Source organism: Anopheles aquasalis, chromosome X (genome assembly GCF_943734665.1).
Source record: "Anopheles aquasalis chromosome X, idAnoAquaMG_Q_19, whole genome shotgun sequence".
NCBI lineage: Eukaryota > Metazoa > Arthropoda > Insecta > Diptera > Culicidae > Anopheles > Anopheles aquasalis.
In genome coordinates this window covers 7,444,971-7,462,870 of record NC_064876.1, presented here as the reverse complement: position 1 = coordinate 7,462,870, position 17,900 = coordinate 7,444,971, and the positions used below count along the sequence as shown (strand labels likewise).

General features: G+C 44.3%; 2 protein-coding genes across 3 annotated transcripts in view; one reads left to right on the top strand and one right to left on the bottom strand.

Moving 5' to 3' along the window:
• LOC126570741 (forkhead box protein K2-like) overlaps positions 1-11,258 on the bottom strand; it is a 14,698-nt gene extending 3,440 nt beyond the window's left edge. Inside the window, exon 1 of one of the 2 annotated variants that reach the window (XM_050228726.1) lies at positions 11,163-11,258. The gene's annotated coding sequence lies outside the window, so the exon portion shown is untranslated. Of the gene's footprint in view, positions 1-5,523; positions 5,573-11,162 lie in introns of those variants that run through there. The other variant, XM_050228718.1, reaches the window with a different exon arrangement.
• Positions 11,259-16,353: 5,095 nt separating this feature from the next.
• LOC126571061 (glyoxalase domain-containing protein 4) lies at positions 16,354-17,827 on the top strand. The gene is made up of 3 exons (XM_050229291.1): positions 16,354-16,661; positions 16,742-16,791; positions 16,879-17,827. The coding sequence occupies exons 1-3, from the start codon at positions 16,572-16,574 to the stop codon at positions 17,594-17,596; spliced, it is 858 nt and encodes a 285-aa protein (XP_050085248.1). The 5' UTR covers positions 16,354-16,571; the 3' UTR covers positions 17,597-17,827.
• The last annotated feature ends 73 nt before the right edge of the window (positions 17,828-17,900 follow it).

The following is a 17,900-nucleotide window of genomic DNA, read 5'->3' as shown; positions in this document are numbered from 1 at the left end:
GTGTTTGAAATTATAGTACTAACGAATGAATGCAACAAAGCTAATGTGCTGCTTATTTTTTACTGCAACTACAGCTTAGTTAAACCTGGCAAACTTAATCATGTAAACATCTGGTATTACATTATCGTCATTTAGAATATCAATGGAATCAAAATTTCCTGATTATCAACCCGCCTCACCAAACTCGTCTAATCTCGACAATACATTTCACTATAGACGGATCTCGGACCTTCGCTCTGATCCAAACATAGGCAACTAAAAAACAATTGTGGATCTTTAGAGATAAAACGCAATTTTGTAATTGGACTACCGGCGAGTGCACTGTAGAGAGTCAAAATGCTGTTTATGCTGTGTCGAGGGTCGAGTCTTATGCTGTGTCAGAACCCACAGTATCCTAATGTGGTACAGCAAAAACGAACTGATGAGACAATAAGCTAGTAATATCTGTATGTCTTAGGGAAACCGGACGAATTCGCGATTCAATTATGCTCGTATGATAGTTCTCCAACCTAAGATAGTTGGGTTGATAATACTTTTCGGCATGCGCACTGTAGCCCCGCGTTTAAAAATAAGTCAAAAGGTAAATAAACGCAAACCGAAATTGCGCAAACTCCCTGCAGGAAAGGAAAACGGCGTATATGGTGTAACGGCTCCACACCGGGGCTGTTGAGTTAAATGCACCGGCGTGTTCCAGATGAGTTCAGCATGAAGTTATTTGAATGAGCACCGAATTTGTTACCAACTTTTCCCACTCGAACAGAACGATCGTTTGTAATTTTGAAGGAAGTTGCAATTGAACGCTATGAATCGACATCGACGAATGGTTCATGCTGCTAACGGCAGTTTTGCGTGCATTTCTCGTCTGGTGCTGTGATTACACATTTGCTGCACCCGATGCCGATTCGAACCAATACATCTTGTTACAATTGCATTTGACATGCTGATAAAAACCAATGATAACCGGATGGGGGAAAGAGAGCAACCTTAAACCATTTTACTGCCGGTGAGAGCCACACGTGATCACTAGGATGGTAGATCCGAACACCGAGGTTCTGTCAAACGTTTCTCGTTCCTCTTACCATCGAACGGGGCAGGGATCGCTCATAGAGGGAACCGGTGCCCGTTTTGCATACCAACGGTACACCGAGCTCTCTGTAAGAAGAATAATTATAGCAAAAAATCTAAAGCTCATCCTCCATCCAACAACAACAGCGATGTCTAGCTATTTACCTTTAGCACCATGTTATCGAGACAGAGTAATCTCACAGCAATTGCCCAACTATGGTGCATAATCAGGCGCGTGCACACTCATACATCAAACAGTGAAAAAACAGTCGCGCAATAAGGGTCGAGTTTACTCTGTGATGGCGCTAGCAGATCGCAGTATTCGCGCCCTTCGCGAAGCAAAACAAGCCTATCGCCAAAGTGCATAAGCAATGGCTTTGTTGCTTGTTTCACGAGATGAGCCAACTATGTTTACTGAATGTGCTGTGCTGTGTTTGTGTTATTTTAGCCGAAGGGATACGCTCGTCACACATCAAAATCCTTTCGCATCGCATAAAAGTACCTATACACAGGCATTGTTCATGTCAATCTACGGATAGGGAGCGAAATACGTTTAACTATACGAAGAGATATGCACTACCATACACACGCACGCACGTACGAATGCACACATACAGAGGTACACGGTCACATATACCAGGAGGGGTTGTGGATTTTCGTGGTGCTGTAGCAAAAGCATGAACGAATCGGGAAAGAACGGTTGGATGTGGTTTTTTTTTCGCCTGCTCCACACGCTACACCATTTTCACTTGACTTGTAGAATTTGCTCTCGAGCAAGCTTGTTGGTTGCACAAACCGCGTGTTCTGACCAAGACACAACCAGGCGGAGCAGCAGAAATAGCGAAGACCCCGCGAAGATCTGGAAATTGATGGTCGAGTTTCTTTATTCCCCTTTACCCGTCTTGTTTCTTTTATGCACCAGCAAATGTTGGCGTGCTGCCCCACGACACTACGTCTTAGCTAAAAACAGCAAAAAAAACAACGACATGCTTTTATTCTTTTTGTTGTTGTTGTTGCTGCTGCTAGAATGCTCCTGATTCACACACCCGTTGATGTATTCTGTCACAACTTGACAAACGCAAAATTGTGGTAGGAGTCGCCACACAACGCAACCGGAATCGCTGCTTACATCACTAGTAAACTAAAACATTACACAGCCACCTCCCCCCTTATCCATTCGTCGCTGCCGGTGCGGGCTTGGGTATCGATTAGCTAAAAGAACCCGCTAGTCGTCCCGGGATCGCTATGCTACGAGATCCGGTTGTACATCGCACAACTTTGCGGATGAACATAGGTTGATTTGCCGCTTGTTTGAGAAGAGAACCGCGTAATAGAATAGGCCAACGGTTTGCTGCTATTATTTTTGAGTAGCCGGTGATTGGTGATCATAATAATGTAATTATCCAACGCACCTTCGTCGTCGTCGTTATCGTCGCACTGACGTACCGGGTGCGTAAGACATTTAACGAAATGAACTCACACCTCGCCGCTCTCTCATATACACCACAAACACATACAAATGCACGCACGCACGCACACAGGTTCAACTGATGATGCAGAAAGGCTAGCGGGGAGCAGGTTACTTGCAGCGTCGCCACGGCGGCTCGTTCTAGACACACGGCGTAGTGGGGTAAAGCGCCATTTCCGAACGTGAGCAATTAAAAAAAAATCCCTTTCCACCTATCCAACAGCTCCACTGTTGCTGCTACGGAGTTCGATTCCGTTCACGCGGCCGTACACTATCGGCCAACAAACAAGCAGTTGTGGAAAATACTGTTTTGTCGATTGTCGTCGGCAATGGTGCTGGCGATGCTGGCCTTCATGGTCTATATTCTTGCGCACCCAAACCTACCACACCTTATTTATGACCGACAGAGGTCTCTGCTGAAAGCACTCCTCTCTTCACACTGCCACTTGGATGACACACGCACCCCAAACAGAGAGCCGAGCCAAGCCGAGTACGCACCTCAAGTGATTGAGGTAGAGCGAGTGAGACACAAGGAAGAGGAGGACAGCTTGCTGGTGCCTTCGATACGTCCCAAGCGAGCGAGGGGAAAGAAAGAAATAAGAATAGATAGGGGGGAGCGCAAAAGTGCGATACAGCAGCAGACGCAGCGGGAGCGCGTGCGCGAAAAAAAGAGAAACGCAGAAGGAGAGATAGAGAGGGCACCGATATCAGGTTGAAATTGAATTGATTGAAGACAACAAGCGGCGTGGAGATGTGGAGGCACATACAACAAATAGCCTCAAGTATGCTGCGTGTAGCCAAGCAGCCAAAGCAAAACACACGAGCGCACATGCACAGACACATAAGCACGAACTGTTACGCACCGCAGAAAAGCCTACTGTCCGAGGGGTACACACGTTGTTGCGCGCGTACTTACTGGTACAAACACGCACACACACTCACTGTCTCGTCTCGCCGAGCAGTAGACGGGTGTGCTTGAGTACAGCGTACAGCAAAAGATGGCAACAGCCTAGCAGAGGCTAGCCCTGCTTGCTTATGCTATCCGCAACCGATGCCCAACGAAGCACAAGTAAGCATCAACACCAAGGGACCAGCCACCTCTACCCCGGCAGTAGTGGCCGTGGGAATCGGAGAGCACTGTCTGGTGAAGGGCTTATTAGCCGAACAATCGGAAAAAAGGGATGGCTAGCGATTCACCACTAACGCGATGATGAATAATAACATCCTACCCCCAGGACCCCGACACGAAACGCACTGTAGTGTTCGTGTGTACGGCTGGACTGATGAGACCGACAGACTGAGAGACTGAGATGCAGAGACATGTTTTGGTGGGTGGCGTGCCGCTCTTTCTTTCCTTCTTTTTCTCTCTTTAGCCTCTACGACCCAATAGCGCGACACATTGAGCCGAGCGAGAAGAAACAACACGTGAACGAAACAAGAAAAAAGAGAGCAAAAGCAGAAAGACAGAGATAGTAACGAAGGAAAACAGCGTGAGCGCGCACCTCGTTGGCTGGACTGTTGCTGCTGCTTTATTCTTGATGATTTTGTTTATATTTTTATCCCTACCTTTACCCTACCACCCGCACGCACTGCTGGTTTGTTCAATTTTTTATTAATCTTCCATCTCCTCCCCAGCCGCAACCAGCCTTAGCCAGCACATGTTGACATAAGCAGCACTGGGCAGCGGAGGAAACTTTGGGAATGAAATCACCCGCGCGGCGCGGCTGGTGCTACACACGAGTGGCAGGAAATGCAAAAATAGCAATCAAATTGTGAATTGGGACATATATTGCGGAGTGTTTTGTTGCTGTTGTTTTGTTCCTGTTGACACCTTCATCCCATTCCTCATCACTGTATAAAGCTGCAGCGCGGCCACGATAGCTACTTTCCATGATGAATCGACAAAAAGACGCTTGAAAAAACGTTGATTTCATGTTGCCGACCAATGTTAAGATGTACAGACACTTTACTTCAAATCCAAGTTGCTCTATTCCAGGTCAGCTGATAATTCGCTCGAGAACTAAAAAAACTGGCTACAGGTTTTGAGTGTGTTTGAGAATTGCAAAACAGATTGGTACCGTTGCCGGCCTTTGAAGCAAAGATTTGCAAGTCGCCTCAGCGATGAAAGCTCTTTATAACCAGGCCAATGAAAGTTTCATAATTGTGAATGAAGCTATTCTGGCCGCGCACCTAACAGCGCCCCAGACGGTGAAGCAATTCTCAGTGTTAAGAATTTGCTCAATTTAGCTGAGAATGGCCCGAGACTCGTACGAGAATTTCTGTGCTGTCAAAACAACAGGCAATGACAGATAGTTTGACAGCTTGCTCAGCTAAATCTCATTTTTCGCTTTATTCTCTTTTTCTACACGAGCGAAAGCATTCTCGATTCGGATTTGACATTCTGGTAAAATACTAAAATAGGCCACTCACGGTGAGTTACTGACTGACCGAAAAAACTGCTTTTTAACTGATTAAATGTATTTTTTTCACCCCTCCCCCCTTCCCTAATACATTAATTTACGTTTCCGCATATTATAATGGAGATTTGGCTATCAAAAATGTAGAAATTAGCGATTTTTTCGGTCACTCAGTAGCTCACCGTGAGCGGGGAGGGGGGGGGGGGGGCTATTTTAGTCTTTTACCGACATTCTCAATTCTCAATCTCTTCTCATTCTCGGTAATTCTCGCTGTCGTCAGGAGGCGCTGTAACCCTGCGTACACATTGCCCAGAATCTGGAGATAATGTATGTGGCCCAAAGTGTGTATAGGAACCAGGTGAAGTAATAGCACTTCGCTCGCCGCCATATTGGATTTTGGCTGTGCATCACTGGCTGTCAAATACATGTTTACCAAATCAACTGAAAGCGTTTGGTGATACGAAGAAAATCCGGAAATTTTCAATGGTTTTATCAGGTATAGTATCGCTTTTGCTCGTTTAAATGATTCATATGCTTTGTTTCCAAAAAACGAACGAGTTAGCGGTCACTTACGGGGATCCGTGGGGCTGTTGGCCGGGGATCTGTGGAGCACCGTTTCCAGGGAGCATCTTCCGCCAGTAGCGCCCAAATCAACAGTGCTGTCTCGCGAAGGGATTGGAAACTTGACCTTTTACACTTTTAGAATCAGAATTCTTAAAAACTTGGAAAACTTGAACCTTCCAAACGGATTTCTTACTCATCAAAGCGAAACTAGCATCTCCGATTGCAACCAAAACATACAACTGTCAGTGTAACAGTGCCTGTCAAATTTTCTCATTCTTTTATCTAATCTTCGTGAGGGATTTTGTTCGGGATGACTTCACCTTGCTCCTATAGACCCTTTACGCTACATACATTGTCGTGAGATTCTACGCTATGTGTACGCAGGGTCCAGCAGCAATGCAGAATTCTGTGATGAGAGTCTGATCCTGGATGACTGGAGACAGGGGGATAACTGCTCCTTGATGGCGGATCAGAAAGAATGGCCGTTAATAATTATGTCCTTACACTGCGGGCGACGTTCCAGCGATATTTACCGAGAAATCAGGCTCCAGTTAGTCGAGCTCCAAAGAAAATCAGTGTTTTTGCTAAACAATGCCTGAAACTGTCGGTTTTTAAAAATGGCCGTTAGCATGATAACAGCGCAAACCAACCATTCTCTCCTTATCCCTTTTCCCTCCAGTACAATATGCTGCGACTATCCACAGATGATGAGAAATGGTTAGGAAGTGTGTAACGGCCTAGCGCTCACAGGTAGCCCAAAGGAAAAACGAGTGACATAAGAAAATGCCTTCACTACATTTAGCTAAGAATTCGAATAGTATAGACACCTAGTAACACAAAAGTCGCTAATTCAGCAGCGCTGTTGTGCGTAAGTTGCACGCATCGAGATCGAGATTGTTGTTTTAAATTCCACAGCGTGCTGACTTTGCAATCCAAACAAATGCATGTTCATCTATTTTCTATTTGGTTTTCGTTTTTGCCTTCTTCTTCTTCTTTTTAATGCCGGTTAAGTGTCACCGGTTTTGCCGAGCATGCTGACGACAACACATACTTCACCCATTTAACACAACACCCTGCCCTGCCCAGCCATCCTTTAACCAGTCCGGGACTTCCTTGCGCTACCGCACTACCGGACAATCCTTCAAATCACAATAGGGCGTGCTGTGTAAAATCGCAAGATCACCGCAGCCAAAAAACCTCCAGGCCTGCAGGACAGCCGGGAGGTAAATTGAACATTGAGCATTAAATATCAATTCAGTATTATCCACAGCGTAGCGCGCGGTGCTAGGCACACTACAGCACGCCACCACAGCAACAACGACCCGACCCCAACAAACACGATCTCAGTGCTGTGACCGAGAAAAAGGAAGCTAGCCAGCCTGTGAAATAATAATAAAAAATAATGAAACAGTAAAACCATAAAATATCAATGATAATTTTCATGACCTTGCTAACGGTGGACATGCTCGTGTGTGCTCGGCAGCTGGTTAGATTTGGCAGCAGCAGCCGGAAAGAAATCAAAGAGACGCTGTGTTTGGGGGCTGGTTACGAATCAAGAGCGCGATCAAAATGTATTAAGGAATCAGGTTCATCGCGCGTTTTTCGACGCCATTTAGGATTTTGTTTGCCAGATGCTGAACCTTAGTAGACCAGATCGACAGCAAGCGTTTGGTGATGCGAAGGAAACGTTCAATCAGGTGTAAGGTACGATTATGTAGCACGAGTCGAGTAGTTTTTTGGCGAGTTCGCTCGTCGATGCTACAGTTGTGTTCAAAATAATAGCAGTGCCGAACCACCCAGTAAAGAAATGATCATTATTCAAGTGTGCGTTGCCTATTTTATCAATCGATCATGTGGGTGTGTAGTGGTGGGATCACTGATAAGATAGACATACTACTTGCACCATCAATATCATAATTTGTTGATATTTTTGCGAAAAACTTCCGCAACGTCTGTTTTTCACTGTTCAAAATAATAGCAGTGGTGAGCGGTTTTAAGCTGTTTTCATTGTTATTTTGTGTTAAAAAAAAACCTTTGCACGTTTTGCTTTTCCATCAATAGGTATTAACCCGTAAAAAGTGAAAAATTAACGAAAGGCAAGACTTTTTTATTTTTACAGCAGTAAAATGGGACCCTCTAACCATTGTTCTGATGAAAATCGGAATTTTATTTTAAAAATATGGAAAGGTAAGAAAAGTCGTACCAGCAGCTTTATGAATTACTGGGGTGCTGTGCTAAAATGATCAGCAATGATTTAAAATGGAAAGCGGAGGCAAAATCTAGTGCCGGCCGCGATGCAAGTCTCAGGAGACTGGCTGAAAGATAGTGAACATGTCCACGAGAGATCCAACAATCACTTCCAACAGGATTAGGGATGCATTGGACTTGTTTGCGAGCACAGTAACAGTCAGGGGACGATTAATAGAAGCTAATCTGTACGCACGTAGTCCCCGTAAAGTACCCTTGTTGACGAATCAACATTTTTTTTTAAGTTGGTATCTTACGGATACGAATCAACATGTTGCTAATCGTCTTAAGTTTTCAAAAATCTACGTCGACTGGTGACGAAAAATGGCGCAATGTTTTGTGATCTGATAAATCCAAAATAGTGTTGCTTGGATCAAAATACCGTCGTTAGTACGTAAGACGTCCATTTGCCACAGAATTTCAACCACGGAATACGGTAAGGACATTGAAACATGAGGAGGCCAATGTAATAGTATGGGGATGTTTTTCCTCCTATATTGCCTGGCCATTTTATCGTATACCAGGCATCATAGACCATCATGCATACACCAGAATCCTTGTCTAGGTCATGCTTTCTTATGCTGAAGAAGAAATTCCATTGAAATTATTATTTCAACAGGATAATGATCCTAAATATACTAGTGAACGCGTAAAAGCGTGGATTCAGCCGAAGAACATCGAGGTTATGGAGTGGCCAGCGCCGTCTCTTGATCTCAATTCCATTGGGAATCTATGGGTAGATGTCAAATATGCTGTTTCGGAAGCAAAGCCGATGAAAATGGAAGAGTTTTGGTCAGTAATTCGTAAATCGTGGGCGGCGATCCCTGTCCCTCGATGTCAAAGACGTGGGAGCTCTATGCCTAAGCGATGCGCTTCTGTAATCAAGAATAAAGGCTATCCTACAAAGTATTGAAGTGGAAAAAACAATATCAGTACCACGGAACCTTTTTTTCTTTTCAAATTTGATATTCTCGAGTGAAAATACTAGGAATGGTGAAACACTGCTATTGTTTTGAACGGCTACTTTTTTAGTTATTTTAAAATTGCTCTTAGTAATGGGCTGATTTTAAAAAGTAAACTATGCATTCTTGTTTAGTTTTGTTCCTTTTTGTATACACAACAAACAGATTTCGAATCGATGCATGAATTATCATTTTATGTTACCTTTTAAGCCGGCGATACATGAAGCGTAAACTCTCGTATAAACTCAGAATGTAATGCCAAAAAGTTTACGCTTCGTGTGGCAGGCATAATCGCATAAAAGTTTATACCGAAACGTCAACTGCAATTACATTCGTGCACCTGCAATTACACTATGCTATTACATCAATTACACGTGTTTTTGGCCACAAAAAATATAAATCGACGAGATAAGTTGATTTCTGAACATCTTCTTTAATATTTTAAGATGTTTTTACTGTATATTAGCGATTGAAGAACATTGAATCCATCATAACGCTACGCTTCATGTTGGTGCTAAGTTTACGCTTGCTTTTACACACGGATTTACGCTCCGCGGGCCTATAATCTTTTTGACATAAGTATAATCTTTTTGGCATTACATTCTGAGTTTATACGAGAGTTTACGCTTCGTGTATTCCGGCCTTTAGCTTTTGAACTAGCCACTGCTATTGTTTTGAACACAACTGTAAGTTCTGCATCACAGTAGACCAGGGGTCTCAAACTCATATAGACACGCGAGCCGCAGAGGACAGTATCAGCAAAGTAGCGGGCCGCAGTTTAAGGAATCAAGTGAATGTTGAAATGTTGAGAAAATTGTTCATTACTCAATTTTTTGATCGCTATCGTCATTGTAGATATACCACAAATCTTCAATTCCAACTTGTGCATAGAAAAAACTGACAAAGAACATACAAAGAGCATTAAAGACCAAATACATCTAACATATACTCGTGGACGTGGCCGCGAGCCGCACAAAATATCTTGGAGGGCCGCGAGATTGAGACCACTGGAGTAGACGAACGCGCTCGTCGCTGTCGAGGACCCGAAGGTGGTCATCCAAGCTGTCAAAGTGGACAAGTTTGTTTTCAATTGAAGCAGGCAAAAAGTTTGTTATTTCATTCAAATAATCCACTATTACCCCTAATGATAATTATCTATGTGTTCACTTGTGCAGTATAATACGGTTTTCAAGCGCACTCGTCTGCCGAAGCAAGCGGCGAGGGAACTCGCTTCGTGCTACATAATAGTGTCCATAATATCGCTTCTACTCGTTTAAATGATTCAAACTCTTTCTTTTCCACAAACGAGCGAGTGATCGGTCACTTACGGGAATCCGTGGGGCTACCTTCGACACCGTATCCACCGGTAGCGCCCAAACCATCATTGTTGTCTCGCGAAGGGATAGAATATCTGACCTTTTGTACTTTTAGAATGAGAATTCTTAAAAACATGAAAAACTTGAACCTTCGAAACCGATTTCTTACTCAAAGCGAAAACAGAATCTCCGATTGCAACCAAAACATTCTTTCAGAAGGCTTCAGCATCTACCAAATTTTTCATTCATTTTTCTAATGTTAGCGAGCGATTTTTTTCGGGATGACTTCACATGGCTTCTGAATACACTTTGAGTGCGATGCTGCTGCATCCGGCATTCTTATATCATATGTTCAACTCACAACAGCGCTGCTAGAGTGAGCATGCTATTAGTTGCGTGAGCTGTGACCGAGCTGTGCAGCACTACACACGCACATGCGAGGTTCATTCACCGAAACATTGTGGCTCTGGTGGTGTGTTGGCTTACGCCGCCTATATTTACTCTAGTGATGATGGGCCGCTTGCTTGTCCCTGGTCGTTTATGATTCCGATTCGCCTCGTGCGCGCTTGGCTCATGCTAGCATGAGGCGAGGCTCACCATTACACCTGCATGCTCGCTCTAGTAGCAACCGACCAGAAACGCCAGCACATACCGCCATCTTGCATTTCTTCGCCGTAGCCGTGCCGCTGCCCTAAGATAGGTCGTGGTGGGGACGTTGGTTGGTTGTTTGTTCCGATTGTCGCTATGCTTTAAAAGACATTCCCTCCCTCACCTCCCCCGAATGCTCTGTAGCAATTGATCCGGTTGAATGTGACGAAACTCAAGAGGCTAGAAGGAGGAAGCAGTAGTTTAATCACATGTACACATACACAAACATACTCGCACACGCGGTGTACGGTTAACGGATCTTATGTTTTGCACACCACTTTTCGTATCGCATCACACACACACGCACGCACGTACTCGACAAATCCCTTGCAACGCACGCGCGCGCACGCGCCTAGTTTGGAGACCCCGTACCCCGGGACCGGGCTCCGATTCCGCCCGCCCTTTCCCTCACCTTCACCCACCGGTGGTTGACTGCTTGCTTGTTCCGGAGTGTGTTTGCGGAGCCCACACTTACCACACGAGGTCGCCTTCACCGGAAAACCTGGTTGGCTTCGTTGCGAGAAAATGCGATTCGACCTCTTCTACCAGTAGATCCTTACCTAAGCTCAAGTAAAAAATCACTCGCTGTTGTTGCGGTGCGGGGTTTTTAGGTGCATAACAAACTGTCTTTCACACTCGGGACTAGCGCGTACCCGTAAAGAACAATGTAAACAATATCACGACCCAGACACTCGACAGTTGAGGGACGAAATATTAGAAAAATAAGACTCAATCGTTAAGAAGAGCAAGCGAAGAAGAAAGGACTGACCCATGAAGCAGCATGATGGCCGCAATATGTGGAACTGGTGTACGAAAAGTGCGCACGGGTCGCACCAGCCTGCGTAAATGAAACCAAAGTGTATTAACTAAACCGGAGACGTCATATCACTTTTTTTGTTTTTTGACATTTCGGGCTTTGTTTACGTTCATCACCAAACTAGCGTGCGTTTGATTCCGAAAAAGTGCAAAGGATTAACAGGTATATTATCTACTTTTGCTCGTTTAAATGATACGGTTCCCAATTTTAGATCAAACGAGCAGCCCCGCTGTGTCTAACAATGTGTCAGTAGGGACCGAAAACGCCGGCTAACTCTGATTCTGAAACGACCCAATCGACCATAATTCGAGCCGAGCACGTGCTTTGGAAAAAGGTCGCAAGTGGGTCGCAATTCCCGTTCTCACCAAAGGGGCTGGAGGTTTTTGTTACCAACTTGCGACCTTTTTCTGAAGCTGCTCGAAGAAAGGAAGCAGCCTCGTGGTGGCTCGTGGCTGCGGTTGAGAGCAAAAAAAAAGAGAATGGTCGGCCGCCGCCGCCGGTTCTCTCTCTTCCCGCTTCTCTTTTCTCTCTGTGTTCCTTCCCCCTTTTTCCCTCGCTCTGTGCTACAGCTGTTATTCTGTAGAGGGAACGACTTCGTCTTCGGTCATGGCTGTGGGGTCGTGGGTCGGTGTCTGTGTGATGGTAGTCGTGATCGGTGTTTCGCGGCTGGAATTATTCGAGAGAACGATTAATGCATGGCGATTATTTATTGAGAGAACCATACTTACCTGCCGATGTGGTTGTATTTCGTCGATGCGATCGGAACCAAACTTTGTGGCGGAGCACTTTAAACGCACAATAACACGGTGCACAACTTTATCAACTTGAAATCAATAAGTATGCATATCAATAAGAATATGCGAAACGGAGAGTGCTGTGCACACAGTATGAATAGTTTTGCTCTTTGTGCTCTTTTCCCGAATGTTTGCTCGATCATCTACTTGCGCTCCACGGTGTCCACCGCATAGAGATGCGGTTTTTCATGCTTCCCATCGCGTTGGGATGGACCGTTTAGCGCGAGCTGTAAGGATGATAAGGTTAAACGATACTGCGTGCTGGTCAGGTACGATTGCTATTCGCAGCGGTAGCGTAATTGGCGGTGGGAAAAGCAGAGGAAATACGTCGGCATTTTGGAACCGCGCAGGTGCGTTGCAGCCGCAATCGGGATCAAATTGAGGCGCATAAAGATGTCCTTTTTCCTGCAAAGAGACGCAATGTCTGCTTGCTCAATCAGTCACAGTTTATATTGAAATCAAATGCATGCCATGTCAAGGATCGTACATGGCATCAATCAAAACCACGATCTTCACCAGCAAAGCTTGACCGCACAAGGCACACTGTACGGCTTGGCTACTGAAAGACTACATGGAACGATTGTAACACATAATCAACGGGAACGTGGGTGGCTGCCAGAACTAGAAGTACCATTAGGGATGCAGGAAAACGTTGTTACACTCAAACTGTTAGCGGCAACTCAAGGACGATTTATTGGCAAGGGAGCGGCCCGAGTAAAAATATCTGTTCTTCCTTTCCATATCATCATCAGTGTCCGTTTCGGGGTGATTCTTGATGATTATAGTAAAAATTCCTGTCTCGGTTTCCTAAAATTGCGCATCAAGTGTCTTGCACAAATCTATCCCGCTTTATACGGTCTGAATCTGTTTGTGAACTAAGATAGTTTAGCAAAAGATTCATCGCCGAGCTGCGCTTAATCCTTCATAGGCGGCACGTTTACTTTAGCAGAGCTATTTAGAATAATGTTTCCAACAACAGTGTGCTTTGCACTAACGGTATCTACTTCTGGTAACAGTCTCTGCACTCGTGAAAAGCATTTCTCAACTAAGAATGGTCCGTGCCAAATTGCATAATAGCAGCGCCAAGTCACAGAATTGTTTTAAATTTTGCTAGTTCTAAAGGCAACCAAGGTATGCAAAGAAACACTTGCAGTTTTGCTAAGAGTATCCCGATGCAGCCATGTTATTAAGTGGCTCACGTAGTTGTCTGTGGTGTAAAAGGTTATCTTACTTATTGGCGTTCATTCAATCCTGGCTTCAACAATCCTCGATTTCTGAAACAGGACATATTCCGCTGTATCAACGAGGGCCGCACAAGTTTGGCTCAGTGGTGACGATATTCTTATCAGGTGATACAACCGACGAGCGGTCGTGGTCTTGGAGTCCTCAAATATCATCTAATAGTTTATATCAACCCCCACACTGTTCGTAAAAAGTGTATCTGCCGACTGTTTTACGTACGATCGTCGGCAAACAGGCAGGATATAAAACACAAATACCACTATTAAAAAGCGAGAACAAATTCAAACGGACGCTTCTACATGATAGAACCTTTCGTCTTTGGGATTCTTTGGAAGTAAATGTGTTTGTAATTAATTACAAATGCATTATAAACCGTTTAATGCATGTTACTCCAGACGGAGACACAACCGAGCGCAATCGAAAGGCTAACAGCGCTGGTTCCGAAGTATTTCATGAGCCGTTTCTATCCGCTAAGGTACATCTATCGATGTTTCGTTAGACTACTAATATTGCATTACTTTGTCTCTATTGTTCCTCTTGCGTATTCCTCTTTGATTCTGTAAAGCAACCTTTGTTTCAGCCCGGCTGGTCTCAAAGGCAAAGCCAAGAGTAAAGAGTGCGTTGATTAGGGAAAATTGAATGTACCGTTTTTCTGTAGTGCACTCGATAGAATCGTTCTTTCCCAATTACTTTTGCTTGGAAACAAAACCCCTTAACAAAGCATTTTAATCTGCGACTGAATGTTCAGCAAATTTAGAAAAAAGAGTTACACTTTTGTAGAATCGGAGTGCTTTATTATCTTTTGTCTCATCGTTCGTACAAGAAGTATAGATCTTTACTATCAGCTTGCGGAACGAGGGTAAAAGAGTTACAAACCACTTCACGGCAAACATGTGATTGAGGAAGGAATTGTTCTACAATTCTTCTCATACATATGACAGGTTTAAATAAGTTTAAGAAATACTAAACAATCAACATCCGGCTCAACAATTCTTGCCTAAATGTACGGAAAAGGAAGTTTGGAAAACAATTTTGAGTCGACTTCTGCAGCTTGATACGGCATTTTTACAGGCCAAACCAACGATTATCTGGTACCAAATCACACTTAAATCATTAACAATTTGAATAGCTACAATTTTACATTCAAATTCCTTTTTTTATTAGAGAAAAACATATAAAAACTAAAGTAGTTTGAAACGGTCTCCGAAGCCGCGGTCCCATGCGAGAAAAGGCAAGCGATATCCCTCTCTCGCTCGATCATACACGCCATACGAGAGCATACAGCTGTTCGCCGCGAGTGGCGCACACACTCGCTCGCAGGCACACAGGGAATCAACGGCGGCATGCGACTCACACACCCTGAGAATTTCGCTAAACAGCTAAGCTCCATACTGAGAGAGGACCGTTCTTTGCGGGAGCGAACGGCCTCACACAGAGAGAAAGGCCGCCAGCAGCAAGCTCCATACTGAGAATCTCGTGTTTGACGTTTTTCTTCCTTCTCACTATAGCGGCAAGCTCATTAGCCGTCTTCTCACTATGGAGCCTGGTCAGACGGGTCGGGCCAGGCTCGGGCCATTCTCAGCAAAATTGAGCAAATTGTTGAACCTGAGAATCGTTTCACCGTTTAGGTGCACTGTTTGCCAATTCCTGCCGACAGAATAGCGCAAAACACACCTACAAAACGCCTTTATCAATGCCAGTACAAGGCAGCATATTTAGCGGTTTGTTTCTTGTGTGTACGAGGGAGATAAGTGATCGTTCTCTCTCACTCGCCCACATGGGAGACGTCCTCTACAACACCCGTTCGTCCTTATCATCCTATCTCCCTCGTACACACGAGAAACAAACCGCTAAATAAGCATTCTTGTTCAGGCATTGATAAAGGCGTTTTGTAGGTGTGTTTTGCGCTATTCTGTCGGCAGGAATTTGGTTAAAGTAGCGCTTTTCATCAAAAGAGCTATTTTCGTCAAAAGCCGGGGATACATGAAGCGTAAACTCTCGTATAAACTCAGAATGTAATGCCAAAACGTTTACATTTGCCGTTTACACGGTGTAAAAAAGATCATAGGTCCACGGAGCATAAATCCTAGCGTAAACGCTGTTTGCAAGCGATTTGCCTCACTATATTTCCTGTTTGTGGTTTGCATTAACAGTGAGTGATCATTACTAACGTTTTTAATCTTTTTCTTCGGAAAAAAGATCCTATTTTTCTTACAAAAGTCGATAAAAGTTCAGTGTAATTCGGATTACACGTCTCAACCCGGTCATGTAAACTTGTTCAAGTGTAAATTAATTTTATATTTAAGGCGGGGATACATGAAGCGTAAACTCTCGTATAAACTCAGAGTGTAATGCCAAAAAGATTATACTTATGTCAAAAAGATTATAGGCCCGCGGAGCGTAAATCCGCGCGTAAAAGCAAGCGTAAACACAGCACCAACATGAAGCGTAGCGTTATGATGAATTGAATGTTCTACAATCGCAAATATACAGTAAAAACATCTTTAAATATAAAAAAAGATGTTCAGAAATCAACTTATCTCGTCGATTTATGTTTTTTGTGGCCAGAAACTCAAGTAATTGATGTAATAGCATAGTGTAATTGCAGGTGCACGAATGTAATTGCAGTTGACGTTTCGGTATAAACTTTTATGCGATTATGCCTGCCACACGAAGCGTAAACTTTTTGGCATTACATTCTGAGTTTATACGACAGTTTACGCTTCGTGTATTCCTGCCTTTACGCTTGAGTTTACGCTTCATGTATCCCCGGCTAAAAGATTTTTTGTAGTGTGGAAACATTCTAACATTTTGACAGCTCAACTGTCCTGTTCAGATTCGAGGCCAAGAACCGATAAATTGTCCCAAAAACAGCGTAATTTTCAACTTCCAGTGCCATACCGATTCAAATTTCTAATTGGGTATTGTTCACCAGCGGGAGGCTGTGTATATTAATTCTTTTCTCTGGAACAATTGTCATCATTCTACAAGTGACTGTTCTCTTGTTCCAAATCTCAAAACCCTATCAACCATGAATTCCTCTCGGGCACTACATTACGTTCTGAAGATAGGAAACCGCCAAAAGAATATCCATTTCTTCCGCGATGTATTAAACATGAAGGTAAGCCACCGGCGCTGCGTTTGCGGATTGTTTGCAAATATTGAACATCTGATTATTGTTGATTTTTTTTTTCTTTTAAGGTATTGCGGCATGAGGAGTTTACGGAAGGTTGCGATGCCGCGTGTAATGGGTAAAATCGGTGCAGTCATCGGTTAGCACATGGAATGAATGCGCCTAATTTTGTCCCCTCTCATTTCATGTTTGTACGATCACACAGGCCGTACGATAACCGCTGGAGCAAAACGATGATAGGCTACGGACCGGAAGATGAGCATTTTGTCCTCGAGCTGACTTACAATTACGGCGTATCAGACTACGTTCTAGGCAACGATTTGGCTGCTATTACCGTTAAATCGTCAGAGGCAGCTGCTCGTGCGCGTAAGAGCAACTATCCTTTCACTGAGAAAGAAGGGCAGCTTGCACTGTGCTCGCCGGATGGCTACAAATTTTTCATCCGGTCCGATGAGACATCCGCCACCGACGAGGTGATCGAGCGTGTCGCCTTGCACGTGACCGACTTGAATTGCTCGCTTGCCTTTTGGGCTGATAAGCTTAAAATGGAGAAGCTATCGGCCACCGGGCCGGGCGTAAGTGAGCTGTCCTACGACCAGGGTAAGTTCATTCTGGAATTCCGCCAGCTGGAGGAACCGTTGGTGCGTGCGAAAGCGTACGGGCGCATTGCGTTCGCCGTACCGTACGACGTGCAGCCACAGATCGATCAGCTGATGCGCGGTGTGGATGGGGCGATACTGAAGCCCCTCATTACGCTCGATACGCCTGGAAAGGCCTCCGTCCGAGTCATCATTTTAGCCGATCCCGACGGTCACGAGATTTGCTTCGTGGATGATGAAGGTTTTGGTGCTCTGTCAGTGGTCGATCCAGCTAGCGACGACGCCCTCAAACGCTATATTCAGAAGGACCCGTTCCATAAATAATGATACGTATCATTCCGTTTCGCTCGAGTCGTTTTTCAGAAAAAATGCGATTGCCGGCAGTGTTCTAATGGTTATTTGCAGTTTCTGAAAACGGCACACTCTTGTTCCCTTATACTGCCTAGGGTGGTTTGAGGGTGTCTTACCCTTTTGGCGATTATTTTGATAAGTGATGATGAATCATCCGGATATGAAATGCTAATAAAAACAGTCGATAGCCAATAAACCACCACATGTACGTGTTGAAATGATTTTTTTTATTCTGGATGTTAACCTTTAGCAGCAACAGCAAAGCATTTACCGGCAG

Excerpts from the sequence above, each read along its gene's own strand:
- LOC126571061 (XM_050229291.1), top strand. The coding sequence starts at position 16,572 with ATGAATTCCTCTCGGGCACTACATTACGTTCTGAAGATAGGAAACCGC. Across the intron at positions 16,662-16,741 it reads GCGATGTATTAAACATGAAG|GTATTGCGGCATGAGGAGTT; the intron begins GTAAGCCACCGG and ends TTTTCTTTTAAG. Across the intron at positions 16,792-16,878 it reads TGCGATGCCGCGTGTAATGG|GCCGTACGATAACCGCTGGA; the intron begins GTAAAATCGGTG and ends ACGATCACACAG.